Consider the following 19,984-nt stretch of genomic DNA (forward strand, 5'->3'; position numbering starts at 1 on the left):
TAAAAACCGTGGTAAAACATACACTCTTGTCTTCAAATATTTCCCTATTTCAAGTGGGAGATAAACAAACGAGATCTTATGAAAGAGTATTTTCCCAACTTCAATTAGTTATGCAAAGTATAGCAAGTACAGGTGCGGTCGTTACTTTTACAGCGTTTGACAATTAGTGCTTGGATTGTTTGATTTCATAATAAGGACAAAGGCTACACCATACATTAGTTACCCCTGGCGCAGTGTAAGTGCTGTGGTCTTATTAGTGGGAGGTCCCGGATTCGATTCCCGGCAGGGGTTTGGAATTTCTAAATTTCTGGTCTGGTCTCGATGGGAGGCTTCGGCCGTGGCTAGTTACCACTCTACCAGCAAGGCCGTGCCGCCATGCGATTTAGCGTTCCGGTACGATGCCGTGTAGAAACCAAAGGGGTGGGTTTAACAAATACTGCCATACCCCTTCCAGGTTAGTCCGCTTCCATCTTAGACTACGTCATCACATCACTTACCACTAGGTGAGATTGCAGTCTTGGTTAACTTGTATCTGAATAAATAAAAAAAGTTCGATCCTTCTATCCAGAGTTCGATCCGGGGCATTTCACCTTCAATTTTTTGGAGCTATGCGTGTTTAAAACAATAAAATATAATTTGCTTTAGCCGTGAATGAAAACATAATAGGAAAACCAGCGCGCTTAAAAGTTTTCAATAAAATTCTTAGAGGTGTGTAGAGTCTGCCAATCTATACTTAAGCAGCGTGGTAGACTATGGCCTAAGCTTTTCTATTCAAGAGGAGACCCGTGCACAGTTATGATAATTATGAGGTATCAATAAGGCCCCAGTAAATTGATTGGTCTTTTAGATTAGATTTTAGGTTATTAGTATCGTTAATCGGTTAATTAGTTTGTGGACGAATCAATTTTATGGTAAGTTAGACCAAGGATGCTTGCTACTCTTGCTACTAATTAAGATTTGTTGTTAATGAAACTTCATTCTGTTTGTGCAAGGTTTAAACTATTCTCAAGCAAATGATGTAAGTTTCTAAATTGTTAAACCTGATAAGGAAATAATAAATATTTCACCAATCACCTATGCGTCGAAATTATTTCTATTTTTTTCTCAACTTCATTAAAAAGAACTAATAAAAACACGTAAACCTCCTTTGGGCTTCACTACAGTGGGATATTTATTATACAGTATAATAGCGTATGCCCGCGACTTCGTCCGCTTAGAGTACACGAATTTCAAACCCCTGTTTTGTCCCTGTGTTTTCAGCCCGATATCCAGTAGTTTAATTTGCGCGTTGATAGATCAGTCAGTCAGTCAGTATGCTTTCCCTTTTATATAACATATAGATATAGATTAAATTGAAAGCTTCATCGACTCTACAGTCTACAGGTAGCGTGCTCAAAGTTAACGTTCTGTTAACAGAGTGTTAATGAAGGTTTTAAGTTTGACCAACGCGTTAGCTTACCCTGTGACGCGGTCGCAAGGTCTTCTTTACTTAGTACTTACCTAGAACAATGCTTATTCACACGGCCCCAGCGAAGCAAACTGAAGAACAGTTGTTGTCGCGAGCCCAGCCCAGCACCACGCACCATTGGGCGCTTTGATAACGTACTGATAACCTTTGGGCCAAAACCATGGCCTGTGCTAGAACATTTGTTCAAATATTGGTCCAAACCCTAATACTTTCGTGTTACGCTGAACCTCAGTTGGATTTGCCTCCTTTACCCCAAGTTTCTACCCAAAGAAATCCTTACTATGGACTGTCGAGTACAACTCCTGCTAATCAATACGATTTAAACAGGAATTTCCAATTTACTTCTGCAAGACCGCAAGGATCAATCACACCAGGAGTATACCCTGTTTCGTCGACTCCAATCAGCAGAATTAACCCCGATATAAACAACAATGGGTATCCGAGTTTGGATTACGGGAACGGACGTAATCCTACATCTACTTTACGTCCGAATGATGACAGAAATAGGGAATTACGTCCATTCGACGACAGGTCCCGAGATGATCGTATTGATATTAACAATGATGCAAACTTCAGGAGAAATGATCCGAATTTCGCTCGGAATGATCCAAATTATGTTGGGACCAATCCGTACACTTTTAATGGAGATGTGAATAGTAATCGTCTTGATGACCGGTTCAATCACGCTAGTTTACAGCGTGTGAGGGATTTTCTCCTTCAAGCGGATGAGCAAGCTTCCAAGGAGTGTACGAATAACGTTGCAGCTCAGTGGAATTTCGAAACTGACGTAAATGACGCAACACAACATGCAGCTGTGAGTATTGATGATTTTTAACCCCCGACCCAAAAAGAGGGGTGTTATAAGTATGACGTGTGTATCTGTGTATCTGTCTGTGGCATCGTAGCTCCTAAACTAATGAATCAATTTTAATTTAGTTTTTTTTTGTTTGAAAGGTGGCTTGATCGAGAGTTTTCTTAGCTATAATCGAAGAAAATCGGTTCGGCCGTTTGAAAGTTATCTTTTCTAGTTACTGTACTTCACTTGTCGGGGGTGTTATAAATTTTTATTTTATACTTGTTCTATTGTTTTCTCTTAATTGTGTTAAAGTTTCTTTCATAATCTTTAGCAGTTATTTGATCTACCCAATTTTGTAGCAAATTATTTGCAAAAGAATTTGACCATCTTACATCAAAGGACATAAAAATTATGTAAAATATGCACCCTTATCGCAACGAATTCTTCCAGGGAAGCTTAGGGTAGATGTTTTGATAAATAAAAGTAAGCGAAAGGGGTTTACTAAATAAGTAAAGAGTAAAAGTTGCACTTATCAATAGACAAAAATAATTAACAAGTGTAAATTAAAAATTTATAACACCCCCGACAAGTGAAGGTTACAGTAACTAGAAAAGACCGAAAAGACCTGATAACTTTCAAACGGCTGAACCGATTTTCTTAGACTATTCCGCGCATCGATATTCCGCGCCTACGATCCAAAGTATCTGATTTTTCCAAAACATCATTTTCAAATAAATAATTATGTATTTAGGCAACGTCCATCTTGACAGCTTGACATTTGTCAATTGACATAATATTATGAACCTAACGGTTATGAAGCCTTCTTTTATACAAGAAAACTAGAAAAGAGCTGATAACTCTTAAACGGCTGCACCAATTTTTTTGGATTATAGCTAAGAACACTCTCGATCAAGCCACCTTTCAAACAAAAAAAAGTAAATTAAAATCGGTTCATTCGTTTAGGCGCTACGATGCCACAGACAGATACACAGATACACAGATACACAGATACACAGACACACAGATACACACGTCAAACTTATAACACCCCTCTTTTTGGGTCGGGGGTTAAAAAGGTAAAAAGTAGATATTGGAGAGGAAAGACATGTGGGTGATAAGATAAGATTTTTTTTAGTGTTCAAGATGGAAAGAGATCCATACTTCCATGTATAAATCTAATTTAATAATATCTAAAAAGCCGTTAAAAATAGTTAAGAGTTTTTGCCAAAAATATAGACATTTAGAAATACTTGATAGATTAGACCTATCCTTTTAGTTTAGTTTCAAATTTAAAACAAAAATTACGAATAAACTGAACGGCCCTGGTCTGAGAAGAAGCTGCCAAAGAACTCGGCCGGTATTCTTTTTAACCCCCGACCCAAAAAGAGGGGTGTTATAAGTTTGACGTGTGTATCTGTGTGTCTGTGTATCTGTGTATCTGTCTGTGGCATCGTAGCGCCTAAACGAATGAACCGATTTTAATTTAGTTTTTTTTGTTTGAAAGGTGGCTTGATCGAGAGTGTTCTTAGTTATAATCCGAAAAAATTGGTTCAGCCGTTTAAAAGTTATCTGCTATTTTCTAGTTTTCTTGTAGAAAAGAAGGTTAGATAACCCTTAGGTTCATAATATTCAAGTGTCAATTGACAAATGTCAAGCTGTCAAGAAGGGCGTTGCCTAGATATACATAATTATTTATTTGAAAATGATTTGTCGGGGGTGTTGAAAATTTTTAATTTACACTTGTTATCATCACCATTTCAAAATATCACTTAAAAATTAAAACTGGGTATAGCTAACTGTCGGAACAACTCATTTCCAACTTTTTTTTACTATTAAATAATGCTTTACATGGTTATAGGATTTTGCCATAAGTTTGCCATAACCTTCTGGCAGCATTATAAAAACGCACACTTGCCAATAAATGAATAATACTTCACTTGTATTGTTTCAAGATACTTGTTATATTATTGTACTATTATTTTAAAATAGTCGGCAAATAATTTTTATAATGGCTGTCGAGTACATGATCGTTATCTAGTAAACAATGTGCCGGTCAATGTGAATAAAGTGATAAAAAGCCTGTATTCGTGAGAAATATGCTGTATTCTGCAGAATTTACTTTCGAACATACTTAAAATCCAATATTTTTTCATATCATATTGCTGAAATCCATCGATGTATAAATCACACTATCACACTGATCACACTAATATAAAGGCGAAAGTTTGTATGTGTGTGTTTGTGCGTGCGTGAGTGTGTGTGTGTGTTATACTCGTATTATGGTAGTTATTCTCGCACAAACTACTGGACGGATTTGGCTGAAATTCGGAATCGAGATAGATACCCTGGATTGACACATAGGCTACTTTTATCCCGGAGTAGCACTAAGAGGTTTTAATTCAACTACACTTCATTTTTCGTCCTTTTTTAGCTATATTAAAAAGAAAAAGATGCAGATACTCTAATTTTAGTTTATCAGAATCGCCAATGTCGCACTATGTCCCTCTGGCGTAAATGAAGCTTTACAATTTAATCCTTTTATCAGAAAATAAACGATGAGATAATGATACACTTTCTGCATTAGCAAAAAAGGGTGAAGATATCTAGGCGTTGGTGTGGAAACTACCATTGAATCGTACCTTATTGTTCGGTTATGTGAGAACCCAGGCCCGGAAGCTTTCCAAACCTGTTATTATTTATGTGGAACAATATAGGTATGACGTGTCTCAATTATGGAATAAGAAAGTATGAAATGTGTCTATTTACCTAACATTATTATTTATTTATTATTATGAGTGAGCTGACAAAAATTAGACAAATGCAAATTATTCTTGAATAGAATAGAATACTTAGATTTTTATTCAAACTTTTACAAGTGCTTTTGAGTCGTCAAATAATTTACCACTGGTTCGTAATGCCGTTCCTACCGAGAAGAACCAGCAAGAAACTCGGCGGTTGCTCTTTTCAATTGTTCAATATTCTTGCAAATTTACTTGCAAAATTACTATTCGATTTTTCATTAGTTTCAATATTCAAGTATTGTTTGTAGTTTTATTTTTTGTTATAGTTAATATATGTAGCAAAAACGTCAATTTTATTATTAACTAGAGGAAGCCCGCGACTTCGTCCGCGTGGATTTAGGTTTTTAAAGATCACGTGGGAACTGTTTGATAAAAAGATGCCTATGTCAATTTACAGGGACGTAAGCTACCTCGGTACAAAATTTCATACAAATCGGTTAAACGGATGGGTCTTTAGGAGTCCCGAGGGAACTCTTTGATTAACCGGGATAAAAAGTAGCATATGTCCGTCCCCGGGATATAAGCTGACCCTGTACCAAATTTCGTCAAAATCGGTTAAACTGTTGGGACGTGAAAAGGTAGCAGACAGACAGACAGACACACACTTTCGCATTTATAATATTAAGTATGGATGGCAAAAACTTTTAAAGAAAGCTCATGATTATTATTTGAAACTCTCCCCATTCGACGGACGAAATCAGCGCTTTGTTTTATACATATTTGACAAATACAGGGTGTTTGGCAATTAGTGGCCATGAAAACTTGGGCATTAAAAAAATATATTTGTATGGAAATTTTTACAATTTTATTTCGTCATTTTACTTCAGCATTGTATTTAACAGATCACAGTAGCATGGGTACGTGTCGTCATTATATACTAATTACCAAACACCCTGTATAGAAGGAGAGCCAGTGAGGGCCAGACTTTCGTTATTTTATAACCCTGTGAATTGTTCCCTAACATACGGAGGCATGGAATTAAATGACCCTTAATGTGATGTTTACTTATCATCATATTTTTTGTTACCACCAAAGTTATGTCGTGCTCAAGTCTTTTTTATTGCTATTATCAATCAATAAAGATCTTATCACTGTACCTACTGTTGATCGGTATTGTTATTTTTAAGTGTGATTAATCTAGGAAGTGATCTACATGTGTTTATGATTCCCACGGTAATTTATAATAATAGAGATATTCTAATTATTATGCGTAATTAGATTTATCTCTGTGATCTAACAGTTTATAGTGCATTTGCGGTTTTTTATGGATGATAATTGATAGGTTGTGATTCAGTGATGAATGATGCAGTATTATGCTAATATGATAGGGGTATGAGGGGGAGGAGGGGTATGCTAATATGATGGTATAGGGTCAGATCTTCATCAATTTGTAATGATAGTTACACGGAATTCGAATCCCACACTTTAGGTAGGTAGTAAGGTAGATACTCGCTTGAAGAGTTGAAAAAGAGTTCTTTAAAGTGGCCGGAGCCTCTTATATGAGCTGAAAATGGCCACTTAGGGGGTTTAGTGACTAGAAAGCCCACGTATTCCGGTCTTTCCCTAAAGAGATCGGGTAGATATCAAGAGAAGTTATAGGCAATTGCGTCACATGCGCATTCGATCTTCTAATTTGCACACATTCTCATTTCGTGTATTTTTCTGTGAAGTTTATACATATATTAACTCCATCTGAAGTCTGAAATAATATTGAGATTTTTCGGTTTACAAACTTCGGAGATAAGTGGGAGAAGATTTTTATGGTTGATCATAGGTCAATAATTTAAAAAATAAAAATCCTTTTTTAGCAATCTAAAGTAGAATATGCAAATTAAGTCCTTTTACAATATCATACCCCATTAATTGATCTATCAAACCCCACTTTGTTTATGTCAAACCGACACCTCACATCGTCGTACATCCCTAGTGGGAAGAAAATAAGAGAAAAGGAAATTTTCTTTCTATCTTTCTTTCTTTCTTTCACAACCTACTGGAAGAAAACAACCAAGATAGCTATAGATTTTACAAGTGTAAATTAAAAATTTATAACACCCCCGACAAGTGAAGGTTACAGTACCTAAGTAACTAGAAAAGAGCTGATAACTTTCAAACGGCTGAACCGATTTTCTTGGATTATAGCTAAGAACACTCTCGATCAAGCCACTTTTCAAACAAAAAAGCTAAATTAAAATCGGTTCATTTGTTTAGGAGCTACGATGCCACAGACAGATACACGATACACAAATACACACGGCAAACTTATAACACCCCTCTTTTTGGGTCGGGGGTTAAAAATGGTCCCCATTTCATTACAAAATACAACAGTCCCATACTTCCACGCATACAAACATAAATGAGGAAACGCGAAATGGTTTTGAGCAATATGGCGCGGGCGTTGCGAATCAAAATGGCGGCACTAACTAGTATCCTCGAGCGTTATTGTGACAAATAAAGGGGGATTGTGACCTATAAGGCCTGGGACCAATGGACAATGAGATAATTCGTTACTCCAAGGCCCGCCATTGTATTTTGTAGGCCATTAAGTTTTCAGAGGCTTTTATCTGATATGTTAGATGTGCATCTCTGACATCAGAATAAGTATATTATATTAAAAATGTTTTATTTTTATTTATCACGTCTGTTGTCACAACGGCATGAAATTATAAAAAAAAAATCGGTGAATAACTATGGTGGATCAATCTTCCATCATAAAGCCTATGTAGTTGTAGATTATTTAAAAAAATACCTAAAGTGGGAATAAAAAGCTATTTAGAAAGATATAAGCATATACTACTTCTATACTAACTAATATTATAAAGAAGTAAAGTTTGTAAGTTAGTTTTTAGGGGGTAATCTCTGGAAATACTGAACTTTTATCGGTCGATGTTTTTTTAAATACAGATACAAGTTAGCCCTTGATTACAATCTCACCTGGTGGTAAGTGATGATGCACTCTAAGATGGTAGCGGGCTAGAAGGGGTATGGCAGTTTTGATGATGATAACAGCAGCATATTATATTATAGACATAGCGGGTCTTACAAATTTTTTCCCTTGCAAAAATAAACATGCAATCGAACTCATATAAGGAAATACCAAATAGCCATTCGTTTATCACCAAGTAATTTTGGCAGGAAAAAATAATGCAGCGCTTATTACATTAAGATTTGGTATTTTGCTCTGTATTGTTATTTTTTACCCCTTCAGGGCGGACAATGCCTAGTGGTTAATACGATCGGCATTTTCACCTTGGGCTGGGTTCTCACGGTCATGACACTGTACCAGTTTTTACATGTCTTGCTCATTGCTTAACTATAACCTGGTTAGAAATTGTAGATATGGTATTTATATTTATATTTATTTGTACCAGAAAGTTGTAACAATAAAGACAAAGATAAAGAAAAGTGGTCAGGGAAGCAATTATCTCAATAAGAGGTCTCTACCAGTGACCCTTGGCAGTGCGAGAGGTTGTTAAGGGAGCAGATATTGTATTATATAATATACAAGTATTTATATATTTAAAATAGGCTTACAAAACATACATACATAAATATTTTCTATACATATTATTTCATTTTGGGTACATTTGTAGAAGTGTGGCATGAAACCATCTTGCGCTGATATCGGTTTCATACGTTGGTCATATGTATAATATGCAACAGGTCGAAATGGCAATCGTGGTGGGGACGCCCCACACACCGGCTCAGCTACCATACTAACCCGGTGCGGGTTAGCATGGGTGACGTACGCACGGGTTCATGATTCTAAGTCAACGGGAAGTACCCTATAGGTTTTCTTCACGACATACAGACAGACAGACAACAAAGTGATCTTATTAGTGTTCCGTTTTTTATGGAAACTATTTATTTCACCACTGTACACTGTAACAGTCTTTCAGACAACCCACGTTGTTTTAGCCAAGTGCTAATTGATGATCTTGACCTCACGTTTCAATAGACGCACAGATTTAGCGTCTACGCTTTCACATTAATTTTAAATCTTATCACAACAGCATAAAGTGCAATATGTGTCGGAGGTTTTGCAAATACCTAGTATATTAGACGTGAACGAAGTTGCGAAAATGTTACATAAAGAAAGATTTGTACTACATTGAAAGCCTTTTAGCAAGTTGAGGTGGACTGATTTTCAAGGATAATTTTTAATGTTCTTATAAACAGGCAATTAATATCAAAATACAGGAAAGTTTGGTTCAGCAGATACTTTTCTCCACGGATAACGTTCACGTGTACATATTAAAAAAAAAATATAGTAAGAATAGGCTAAAAAGGGCGCTTGCATCCTGCAAACTTCTCTAGAATGCAAGATGTAGGCTTTTAAGCTAAATTTTGTCTTAGCACATTTTTGCATCTACAATATACATAGTAGGTAAAATACGTACGTATGAACTATGAAAACCTTGGACCCCAAGGTCTATTAAATGGATGTTTCTTAACAGACTTGTATGTAAGAAATCTGCTAGGATCTAGTCACTCACAGGTTTTGACCAAAATTAATTTAATAGAGGTCATAATAAATGCGTTGCATTATTCCTCATTACTACTTATCTTTGAGGTAACTAGTCAACCGTAAACTAAGCTACAAAGAAAACTAAACAAATCTAGTCTGCGCGGGCGCCGTGAAACTGGCATTGAATTATGAATTTATTAACACTTTTTCACTCGACTGTACTTGTGTTTGTAAACTGGAACTCATTTCGTGTTATGAATGAAACGATTTGTGTTAATTAATACATTATGTATAAGATGTATAAGTGATGTGATAACTGATAACACCTATAATAATTGATTTTAAGAAATTAGTCAAAATAACAAGTTTGACGTGAATTACTCACAAATTAGTCGATACTCTGACTAATTTCGTAAACTAAACACTTTCAAGTAAAGATTTTTATATAAACCTATGGAGATATTACTGCCATTGGCGCAATTAGAATGTCATAAGCCTACGTTGTCGTATTGGTTTACAAATTGCAAAAAATCAAAGTAAATTTGAATTTGGCGGGCAGACCCGTCTAGTGCAGTTAGTTTAAGAAGCTCTTAGCCACTGCCAACACACACACAATCGGCGATAGGTAATTCACACAGCTCGCATTGGAGGACATTCGCACGATGCACTGTGTTAGCTATTGCGCAACCATACCACGGTAATATTAATACATAATATTACCGTGACCATACCATGCCGTGACACCACTCTCTGGTGGCAGACGGCCATCCATTTAGAATCCATCCACATGGAATTTCCATACATTGTAGATGTTATTGGGTTTAAATATTTAATTACACATATTTTGGAACCTTTGCCTTTTGGGTTCCGTACCTTAAAAGGAAAAACGGAACCCTTATAGGATCACTTTGCTGTCTGTCTGTCCGTCGTGTCTGTCAAGAAATCTATAGCGTACTAGGGTAGGGGTAAATGTGTTTCAATTTTCAAAGTAAGATAACTATACCAAATGGGGTATCATATGAAAGGGCTTTACCTACCTGTACATTTAAAACAGATTTTTATTTATTTTTATGCATAATAGTTTTTGATTTATCGTGCAAAATGTTGCAAAAAATACCCGAGTACGGAACCCTCAGTGTGCGAGTCTGACTCGCACTTGGCCGGTTTTTTTATAATAAAATAACGAGCAAACGAGCAGGCGGGTCACCTGGTGTTAAGTGATTATCGCCGCCCACGAACATTTGCAGCACCAGAGGCACCGCCGATGCATTGTTTACGTCATAGAAGACATCTACTGTTACAGAGTAACCCTAGTCAAAGCCGTGCCGTCAAGCGATTTAGCGTTCCGGTATAATGCCTCATATGCCTCAATGACTCATAATATGGAAGCTTTAATATCAAGTAATTGTAAAGATATAATACTTGACAATAATTTAAGTTACAATAACCTGCCATAAAAATATCTTCAAATTAAGGCATTTTCAATTGAACTTGATAAGATTTATTATTTAATAGCATTGACCTCAAGAATCCTTGTCTCCGAACACAATCTAGTTAACGTCCTCGGCCACAATGCTCGTTTTAACACAATAATTGATACTTAAACCGGATTCAAGTGCAAACTTGGTGCCGTGGGAACATACTTGCGACTTCGTATTTCCTTAAGCTATCCGTGACTTGCTTTAATTAAAACATATTTTCGATAAAAACAATAGGTATACTTAATAATAAAACCGGCCAAGTGCGAGTCGGACTCGCATACGAAGGATTCCGTACCATCGCTCGTAAAAGATAAACCTAACACCTTTATCTAGAACTCTGCAAGTTAATAACGGTCTGCGCCATCTATTTGTGATTTAGTGAATTTTTTTCGTGAACACATATTTTTTTTTTCCTGGATCCTATACACATCCGAGACCTCGAGGCCCAAAGCCAAGAAGGCAGGCCTTAGCCGATAACGGCTTAAAGGACGTTACCGGGGAAGTGTTCTTCCCCGCGCCACACCCGGGCAAGGAGGCCACGCCTCGAGGCCCGTACCCCCCGTCTTGACATAGGTCAGATGGAGAAGACCCCGCTGCGGGATTTTTTTTTTGTAAGTATGATATAACCAAAAATTCATGGTTTTCGGATTTATTCCTTACTTGTGCCATAAGACCAACCTAGCTGCCTAACTTCATAATACTAGGTCAACGGAAACGGGAAGTACGGGTTTTCTTGACAGACACGATGGACAGACGGATAGATGGATAGACGGACAGACAGACAGACAACAAAGTGATCCTGTAAGGGTTCCGTTTTTCCTTTTGAGGTACGGAACCCTAAAAATATAACGTCTGTTAAGCGCCATGGCTAGAAGTAATTCGTTTAAAATTAACTAACGCACCCTGGCCTGTGGCTTGGCTTCGCTTGGATGGAATTTATGAAAATCTTTTCTTTGTGGGAATTTCCACTTTGTAAAGAAAACCTACATGCAAAGTTTTGATAAGAAGGATATTTTAAACCACTGGCCATAACTTTATGAGTTTAAAAGTTTAGAGGTGTCTGCCAGGGGGTTGCCATGTGGCAATACATGACGTGATTTCTAATTAATACTATACCGAAGCAAATATAAAAAAATTAAACTTTGACGTAAGATTTTTCACACCTTTATTACCTGTTATCTCGCAAAGCCACCATGATCCAAACTTCACAGTCGCTGATCGTTCCTCCCTGTGTTGCGGACAATACGTAGCGAAACTTTCAGCTTTTATAAAATAACGAAGGTCTGGCACGCGCTGGCTCTTAGTCCATTATAAGTTGTAAGTACAAACCCTGGTAACGGATTGTTAGCTAAGTTATAAAAGCCGGGATCGAACCACCAATCTCCCTAATAGGAAACCGAAGAATTAACCACTAAACTATCACTGCTGAAGTATAGGAACTAATATAACAAGAATATAACTTTACCTAATAATTTTTTTTTGATACTATTTTTTGCCACAACAGCTTCCAAGAGTTTGGACCACTAATATATCTAACCGCAATCTGAATCATTCGTGATAAACAGTCATCATCATCCATCACGCCACTGAGTCACTGTAATCCGCTGTAATTATTACACGAGTTACATAACAATTACCTGTAATTTCATTGTTTTGCCTGTCCTCGCACTGATGTCATTTAATTTAGACTTGTCATTACATTGTCGTCAGTGGCTATTGAGTGTTAACACGCAACAATGGTTTTGCTGATCATTGGTTTATTTTGATCGAAAATAAGGATTTATTTACCTAATACGGAACGTTTTGCGTCATCATTCCTCATACGCATGGCTAAGGTTTGGAATACTCTTCCGCGATCTGTGTTTCCTATCAATTACAATCCGGGTATCTTTAAAACGAGAGTGAATAGGCACCTTCTATGTAAATGCGTCCCATCTTAGACCACATCATCACTGTCCATCAGGTGTGATTGTGGTCAAGCGTTTGCCTATAGTGAATAAAAAAAACATATAACACTTTAGCTGCATCCCACATTCAGGTGACCTCCTATGTGGTGGGTGCAGCGGCCACCAGCGCCGAGCCAAGAGGCGCAGATATGAAAACCTCGATGGGAGCTTCATGTGACTTTTGGCGTAGAGACCTTGGGGCCGTGGGGCCCGGGGGCTCGAGCTCTTTTTGAGAAAATTTTGAAAAGGGTTATCGAGTCAACCGGGGACCCGACAGCTGGTAGCTAACTTGAGCAAAGAGTTAGTTTGGCCATCCAAAGAGGTAATGCTGCCAGCATCTTGGGTACAATGCCTTGCTGCGATGGTCTCAATTTCGAATTTCAGCCAAATCCGTCCAGTAGTTTTTGCGTAAAAGAGTAACAGACATACACACATACACATGTACACCCATACACACAAACTTTAACCTTTATATTATTAGTGTGACTATGTAGAGATTAACATGGATAGTATAGATATAAATCACGTTAGTTTACAAGTGTAAATTAAAAATTTATAACACCCCCGACAAGTGAAGGTTACAGTAATTAGAAAATAGCTGATAACTTTCAAACGGCTGAACCGATTTTCTTGGATTATAGCTAAGAACACTCTCGATCAAGCCACCTTTCAAACAAAAAAAACGAAATTAAAATCGGTTCATTCGTTTAGGCGTTACGATGCCACAGACAGATACACAGATACACAGATACACAGATACACAGATACACAGACACACAGATACACAGATACACAGATACACACGTCAAACTTATAACACCCCTCTTTTTTGGTCGGGGGTTAAAAATATGTTAAACTACCTAATACAAGTTACTTATCATCAAATCCGATACCTTGCAAGGTGCAAAGTTTGTAACCTGATATTTCGTCAAAAATTTTCCCTTTTCCATTATGCAAAGATGTCACCTTGCAATACCTTCTAGGGAGGCTTTAACTGCGCTAGTTGACACGTCCGTCATCTCATTCGTCATGCTTGATGTCCCCAACTCGGCCATGAGGTTACAAGCCATTATGTTGACGAAAACGGTATACTTAGATACCTAGGATGACCTCGAGTTTGTAACAGCTGATTTATTAAAATGGTCTTCTATTTTTTAGGGTTCCGTACCTTTAAAGGAAAAACGGAACCCTTATAGGATCACTTTGTTGTTTATCCGTCTGTTCGTCTGTCGTGTCTGTCAAGAAACCTATGGGGTACTTCTTGTTGACCTAGAATCATGAAAGGCAGATAGGTAGGTCTTAAGCACTAATAAAGGGAAAAATCCGAAAACCATGAATTTGTGGTTATATCACAATAAAGTAAATTAAAATGTGTTCATGACCAAATAAATAATAATTAGTATTTTCAATTTTCAAAGTGAGATAACTATGCCAAGTGACGTATCATATGAAAGGGCTTTGCCGATACCAACATTCTAAAACAGATTTCTATTTATTTTTATGCCTAATAGTTTTTATTTATTGTGCAAAATGTCGGAAAAAATACCCGGGTACGGAACCCTTGGTGAACGAGTCGGTCTCGCACGTGACCGGGTTTTTAGTTGTATTAGATAGAGTTTTTAGTAAATAATATTGTACTAATATGGGCCAGTGTCTAAAATAATCAAATTGTATGTACTTATTTATGAAACACTTTTAAAAATTCCGTGGGAACTTTTTGATTTTTCGGGGTAAAAAGTACCTAGGTAGTTTTACTAGTAAGTTCGGTTACGGCACGCTATCTTTGCACCAAAATTCTCAAAATTGGTGAAGTGGATAGGCCGTAAAAAATAACAGATAGACAGGCACACTTTTGCTTTTATTTTTTTAGTAAGTTTATCTAATTCTAGAACTTATCATTTATTTCAGTTAGAAGCACAGCAACGCTACACCCTCTTCCAGCGAGGGCTGTGGGAGGCGGCGCAGCACGTGCCTCGCGGAGCCATTAGAGACTTCGGCACCTTCAGGCAGCTGCGTATGCTCTCCATCATAGGACCCGCTGCGTTACCTCCAGATCAGCTGGACAGAGTATGTCAATATCATCATAATCCACAACTACTGAGCACGAGTCTCTTCTCAGAGTGAGAAGGGTTAGGCCATAGTCTGCCACACTGGCCCAATGCGGATTGGCAGACTTCACACACCTGTGAGTACATGGAGAACTCTCAGGCATGCAGGTTTCCTCACGATGTTTTCCTTCACCCTTAAAGCAATATTTAATTGCTTAAAAACGCACATTACTGAAAAGTTAGAGGTGCATGCCCGGGATCGAACCCCCGACTTCCTATTAGGAGACGGCCGTTCTAACCACTAGGCTATCACAGCTTTGGCACTATTTCTTTAACAGGGCTCTCTCCGTCACTCGTTTCATACAATCGTAGTTCCAATTTCATTTGAATATTAAGCAACCAAAGTCCATGAAATTTTGCAGACATATTTTAGAAACTAATATCTGTGTCTGTGGTGTTTTAGATTTTTCTAAAAATATGTAGTTTTAAAATTACAGGGGCTCAAAGATTTGTATGAAATTTTTTAAGACCACGTAACTTTGAAACCGAATATTTTAACAGAAATCTGGAAAACCACAGACATAGATATTAGTTTCTAGAATATGTCTGCAAAATTTCATGGACTTTGGTTGCTTAATATTCAAATGAAATTGGAACTACGATTGTATGAAACGAGTGACACGGAGAGAGCCCTCTTAAATCTGTCATTAAAGCCTATATTAATTTTTCCAGTACAACCGCATAATCAACGACATGCTAGCAGTGTACAATACAGCAGAGATATGCGCATACAATGAGCCGTTCAAATGCGGTCTCCACCTCCAACCAGATCTGCAGTTCATCATGTCCCACTCCAGGGACTGGGATGAGCTCCAGCATGTCTGGACGGAGTGGAGGAGGAACACCGGCAGGCGGATCCGGGACCTGTATGAACAGCTTGTGGATTTGACCAATCAGGCTGCAAGGCTCAATAGTAAGTTGAAGTTTGCCAAATACGTTTTCAAATATTTTTTTTTAATTTTTGCTTCAGCCCTACGTTCTGCCCGTACTGCTTACTTATCTAGATTTGTTTAGGGTTATGATCAAGTGAACCTAGATATGTCTATTCTCATCGAAAATTGGCAGATAAATACCTAACCATTTTAGTTTTAATTATAATTGCTAGTGAAAAGCTTCAGACGGAGGGAATACCTAATTAGTTATCATGTTACAAACTTAAAACGAAGCCTGATTTTTTTTAACAGTAATAAAAATGTTAAAAATAATGTTGCTATAAAATTATAAAAGGCGTTTTGTAAGTTTCATTAATGGTTCATTTTAGTCTTCTTATATTGTTCTCGTTAATCTTTATTGATACTTTGAAGTATATAAATTTATTTGTTTAATTGCAGATTTCACCGATGCCTCGGCGTATTGGATGTTCCCGTATGAATCCTTCAGCATGAGGCAAGAGGTCGAAGAAGTCTGGGAACAGGTGTGTATCAGTACCGACCTAAACTTTCTCTATTAAAATGTATATTTGTTTGTTGGTTCATCCTGGAATCAGAGCAATGGATCGACGCGATTTTTTGCATTCCAAAAAAAGCCCGGCAAAGCCGTACCGCCAAGCAGCCCGGCAAATTGGGCGTGATGCCGTATAGAAACCAAAGGGGTGTGGGCTTAGAATAAATAAAAACTGCCATAGCCTTTCCAAGTTAGCCCGCTTCCATCTTAGACTGCATCATTACTTACCACCAGGTGAGATTGCAGTCTAGTTCAAACTTATAAAAAATACTTAAATTAAGGATGACCAGAGATGGTGCAATGGAGATATTATGTTAAGAAATTACAATTAATATTAAACTTACCGCAACTTTTTATTAATCTGTCTAGATTCTAGACGGCTTTATCTAACTCTTGTATATCATATCCATACTATGTGGTCTAATGCTTCATTTAAACCCTAATAAACCTTGCTCCTTTTTCAGGTCAAACCCATATATGACCTGCTCCACGCCTACGTCCGCCGGCGGCTCCGAGAGGCGTACGGCCCGGAGAGGATCTCAAGATCTGCGCCCATCCCTGCTCATATACTCGGTGATATGTGGGGACAGAGCTGGTCGGGTATTGTGCCCTTTACCCTGCCCTACCCGGGCAAGAATCTCGTTGATGTTACCCCGGAAATGGTGCAACAGGTAAATATAACTTAAGTTATGTAAGAGAATATCAGAGAGCGAGGTAATATCTGCGCAAATTACTGCTCACATACTCGGCGATATGTGGGGACAGAGCTGGTCAGGCATTGTGCCCTTTACCCTGCCTTACCCGGGCAAGAATCTCGTTGATGTTACCCCGGAGATGGTGCAACAGGTAAATATAACTTAAGTTATGTAAGAGAATATCAGAGGGCGAGTTTATCTGTTTAACGGATTTTGACAAACGTACAGAGATAGCTTGCATTCCGGGAAAAGACATCCACCACGTTGCGGGCATCATCACACTAATATTATAAAGGAGAAAGTTTGTATGTGTGTGTGTGTGTGTGTGTGTGTGTGTGTGTATGTTTGTTACTTCTTCACGCAAAAACTACTGGACGGATTGGGCTGAAATTTAGAATGAAGATAGATTATACCCTGGACTAGCACATAGGCTACTTTTTATCCCGGAAAATCAAAGAGTTCCCACGGGAATTTTAAAAAACCTACATCCACGCGAACGAAGTCGCGGGCATCAGCTAGTCTAGTATAATACTTAGTTATATATTCGGTTTCTCGCGATTTTTTTTTTTAAATAATCCTTAGTCAAAAATCTTTTCCTTTCCAGGGTTACACACCACTAACAATCTTTCAACTGGCAGAAGAGTTCTTCGTTTCCATGAACATGTCAGCGATGCCTCAGGACTTCTGGGCGCTGAGTCTGTTCGAACAGCCCGCCAATAGGCACACCCACTGCCAACCATCCGCCTGGGACTTCTGCAATGGCCATGATTATCGGTAGGTTAAGCGAAACAATGATATAATTAATAATGGTTAAACATCATTGGACAGTATAGATACCCTAGAATGGGTGGTCACTCACCTCTAACTTTTCGGCAATTAAATATCACTTGCTTTAACGGTGAATGAAAACATCGTGAGGAATTCTTGGAGATGTGTACTGTGTGAAGTCTGCCAATTCGCACTTGTTTGTTCCTTTGTCAATCAAGCCCAATCTAAAAAACCAGCCAAGTGCGAGTCAGACTCGCGCACTGACGGTTCCATACTCGGGTATTTTTTCCAACATTTTGCACGATAAATCAAAAACTATTAGGCATAAAAATAAATAAAAATCTGTTTTAGATTGTACAGGTAAAGCCCTTTTATATGATACCCCACTTGGTATAGTTATCTAACTTATCTTACTTTGAAAATTGAAACATATTTTTTTTTTTAAATGATGTGACCACAAATGTACTTGTGCTATAAGACCTACCTACCTGCCAAATTTCATGATTATAGGTCAACGGGAAGTACCCTATAGGTTTCTTGACAGACACGACGGACAGACAGACAGACAGACAACAAAGTGATCCTATAAGGGTTCCGTTTTTCCTTTTGAGGTACGGAACCCTAAAAATGTATCATGTATCCAAGGTATCTTAGGATATGAAGGTGGAAGGAATGATTTGTTTATTTTTACTGTTGTTTTTCCAATAGCATCAAGATGTGCACCCACCCAGACATGAAAGACTTGATCACGGCTCACCATGAGATGGCGCATATCGAATACTTCTTGGCGTACAAAAACCAGCCCAAGGTGTTCCGCGATGGTGCCAACCCAGGTTAGTAACTTTACAACCATTTTAGCCTTGTTTTCAACTATGCGTGGACTGTAATCTAAGGTAAGTAAAAGCATCTACTAAATGAGCTAAATTTTAGGTAATGTTCATATTAATAAGACGCTTATAAAAATTATCTAGTTATTTGCCATAATATCAGTTTGTATGTGTTTGTTTAATGTACAAAGACATTACAGCATGCATTTATTACAAAAAGGTATATCATACTGGATGCTTTTGTTAAGAAACCGGAGAAACCTAAATTTGTCTAGCCACCTGCCGAGGCTTGCACGGATATAATTTTCCAAAACTTTCTTCCATACAAAGCTCATCCTGACAATTATGAAGACAACAAAAAACCAGTCAAATTGGTCGAGCTGTTCTCAAGTGATGATCATTTATCACACGAGGCATTTTTTTATATGGTTTTATTGTTTTTTATCTGTACAACATGCATTATGGTATGGTCTGAAATAAAATCTTATTTATTTATTTGTCTAGATTTTTTAATTTATCAACGATGGTTTCACCAGAAATTCAGCGCAAATGACAAAAATCCACTGTCGTTGGATACTATTTTATTGGAATAGACATATTATATTATGTTTTATGGCAGTTACAAGTTTAACGATAACAATATTTGCTATAAACAAAAATAACTTCTCTTATCTAACACTCGACCTCGTATTAAGAAATTTTGATGATCCAGCCGGGTTCGATTATCCAGGATGTTCTTCTAAATATACAAGTGTAAATTAAAATTTATAACACCCCCACCAAGTGAAGGCTACAACTAGAAAAGAGCTGATAACTTTCAACCGATTTTCTTGGATTATAGCTAAGAACACTCTCGATCAAGCCACCTTTCAAACAAAAAAAAAACTAAATTAAAATCGGTTCATTAGTTTAGGAGCTACGATGCCACAGACAGATACACAGATACACACGTCAAACTTATGACACCCCTCTTTCTGGTTCGGAGGTTAATAAAAGGAAATGCTGACTGACTGACTGATCTACACAGCAGCTCAAACAGTAGTTTGAGCTGTTGTGATAGATCCCGCTTCGTCCAGTAGTACGAAGCGGGCTGTTTGGCATTCAGATAGCTATAGGTAGACATCCGCTAACAAAGGGTTTATGAAAATTCAACCCCTATATACTCCATATAGGGGTTGATATTTAT

The 19,984-nt window shown here is 37.6% G+C and overlaps 1 protein-coding gene across 1 annotated transcript in view; it reads left to right on the top strand.

Moving 5' to 3' along the window:
* Positions 1-1,553: 1,553 nt before the first annotated feature.
* Positions 1,554-19,984, top strand: part of LOC123867372 (angiotensin-converting enzyme) — a 335,250-nt gene continuing 316,819 nt past the window's right edge. The window contains exons 1-7 of the mRNA XM_045909375.1: positions 1,554-2,282; positions 14,866-15,024; positions 15,738-15,978; positions 16,397-16,479; positions 16,973-17,179; positions 17,808-17,977; positions 18,680-18,804. Of these exons, the coding sequence (XP_045765331.1) occupies positions 1,629-2,282; positions 14,866-15,024; positions 15,738-15,978; positions 16,397-16,479; positions 16,973-17,179; positions 17,808-17,977; positions 18,680-18,804 (1,639 nt within the window). The 5' untranslated portion in view covers positions 1,554-1,628. The remainder of the gene's footprint in view (positions 2,283-14,865; positions 15,025-15,737; positions 15,979-16,396; positions 16,480-16,972; positions 17,180-17,807; positions 17,978-18,679; positions 18,805-19,984) is intronic.

This window comes from Maniola jurtina, chromosome 8 (genome assembly GCF_905333055.1).
Source record: "Maniola jurtina chromosome 8, ilManJurt1.1, whole genome shotgun sequence".
Taxonomy (NCBI): domain Eukaryota; kingdom Metazoa; phylum Arthropoda; class Insecta; order Lepidoptera; family Nymphalidae; genus Maniola; species Maniola jurtina.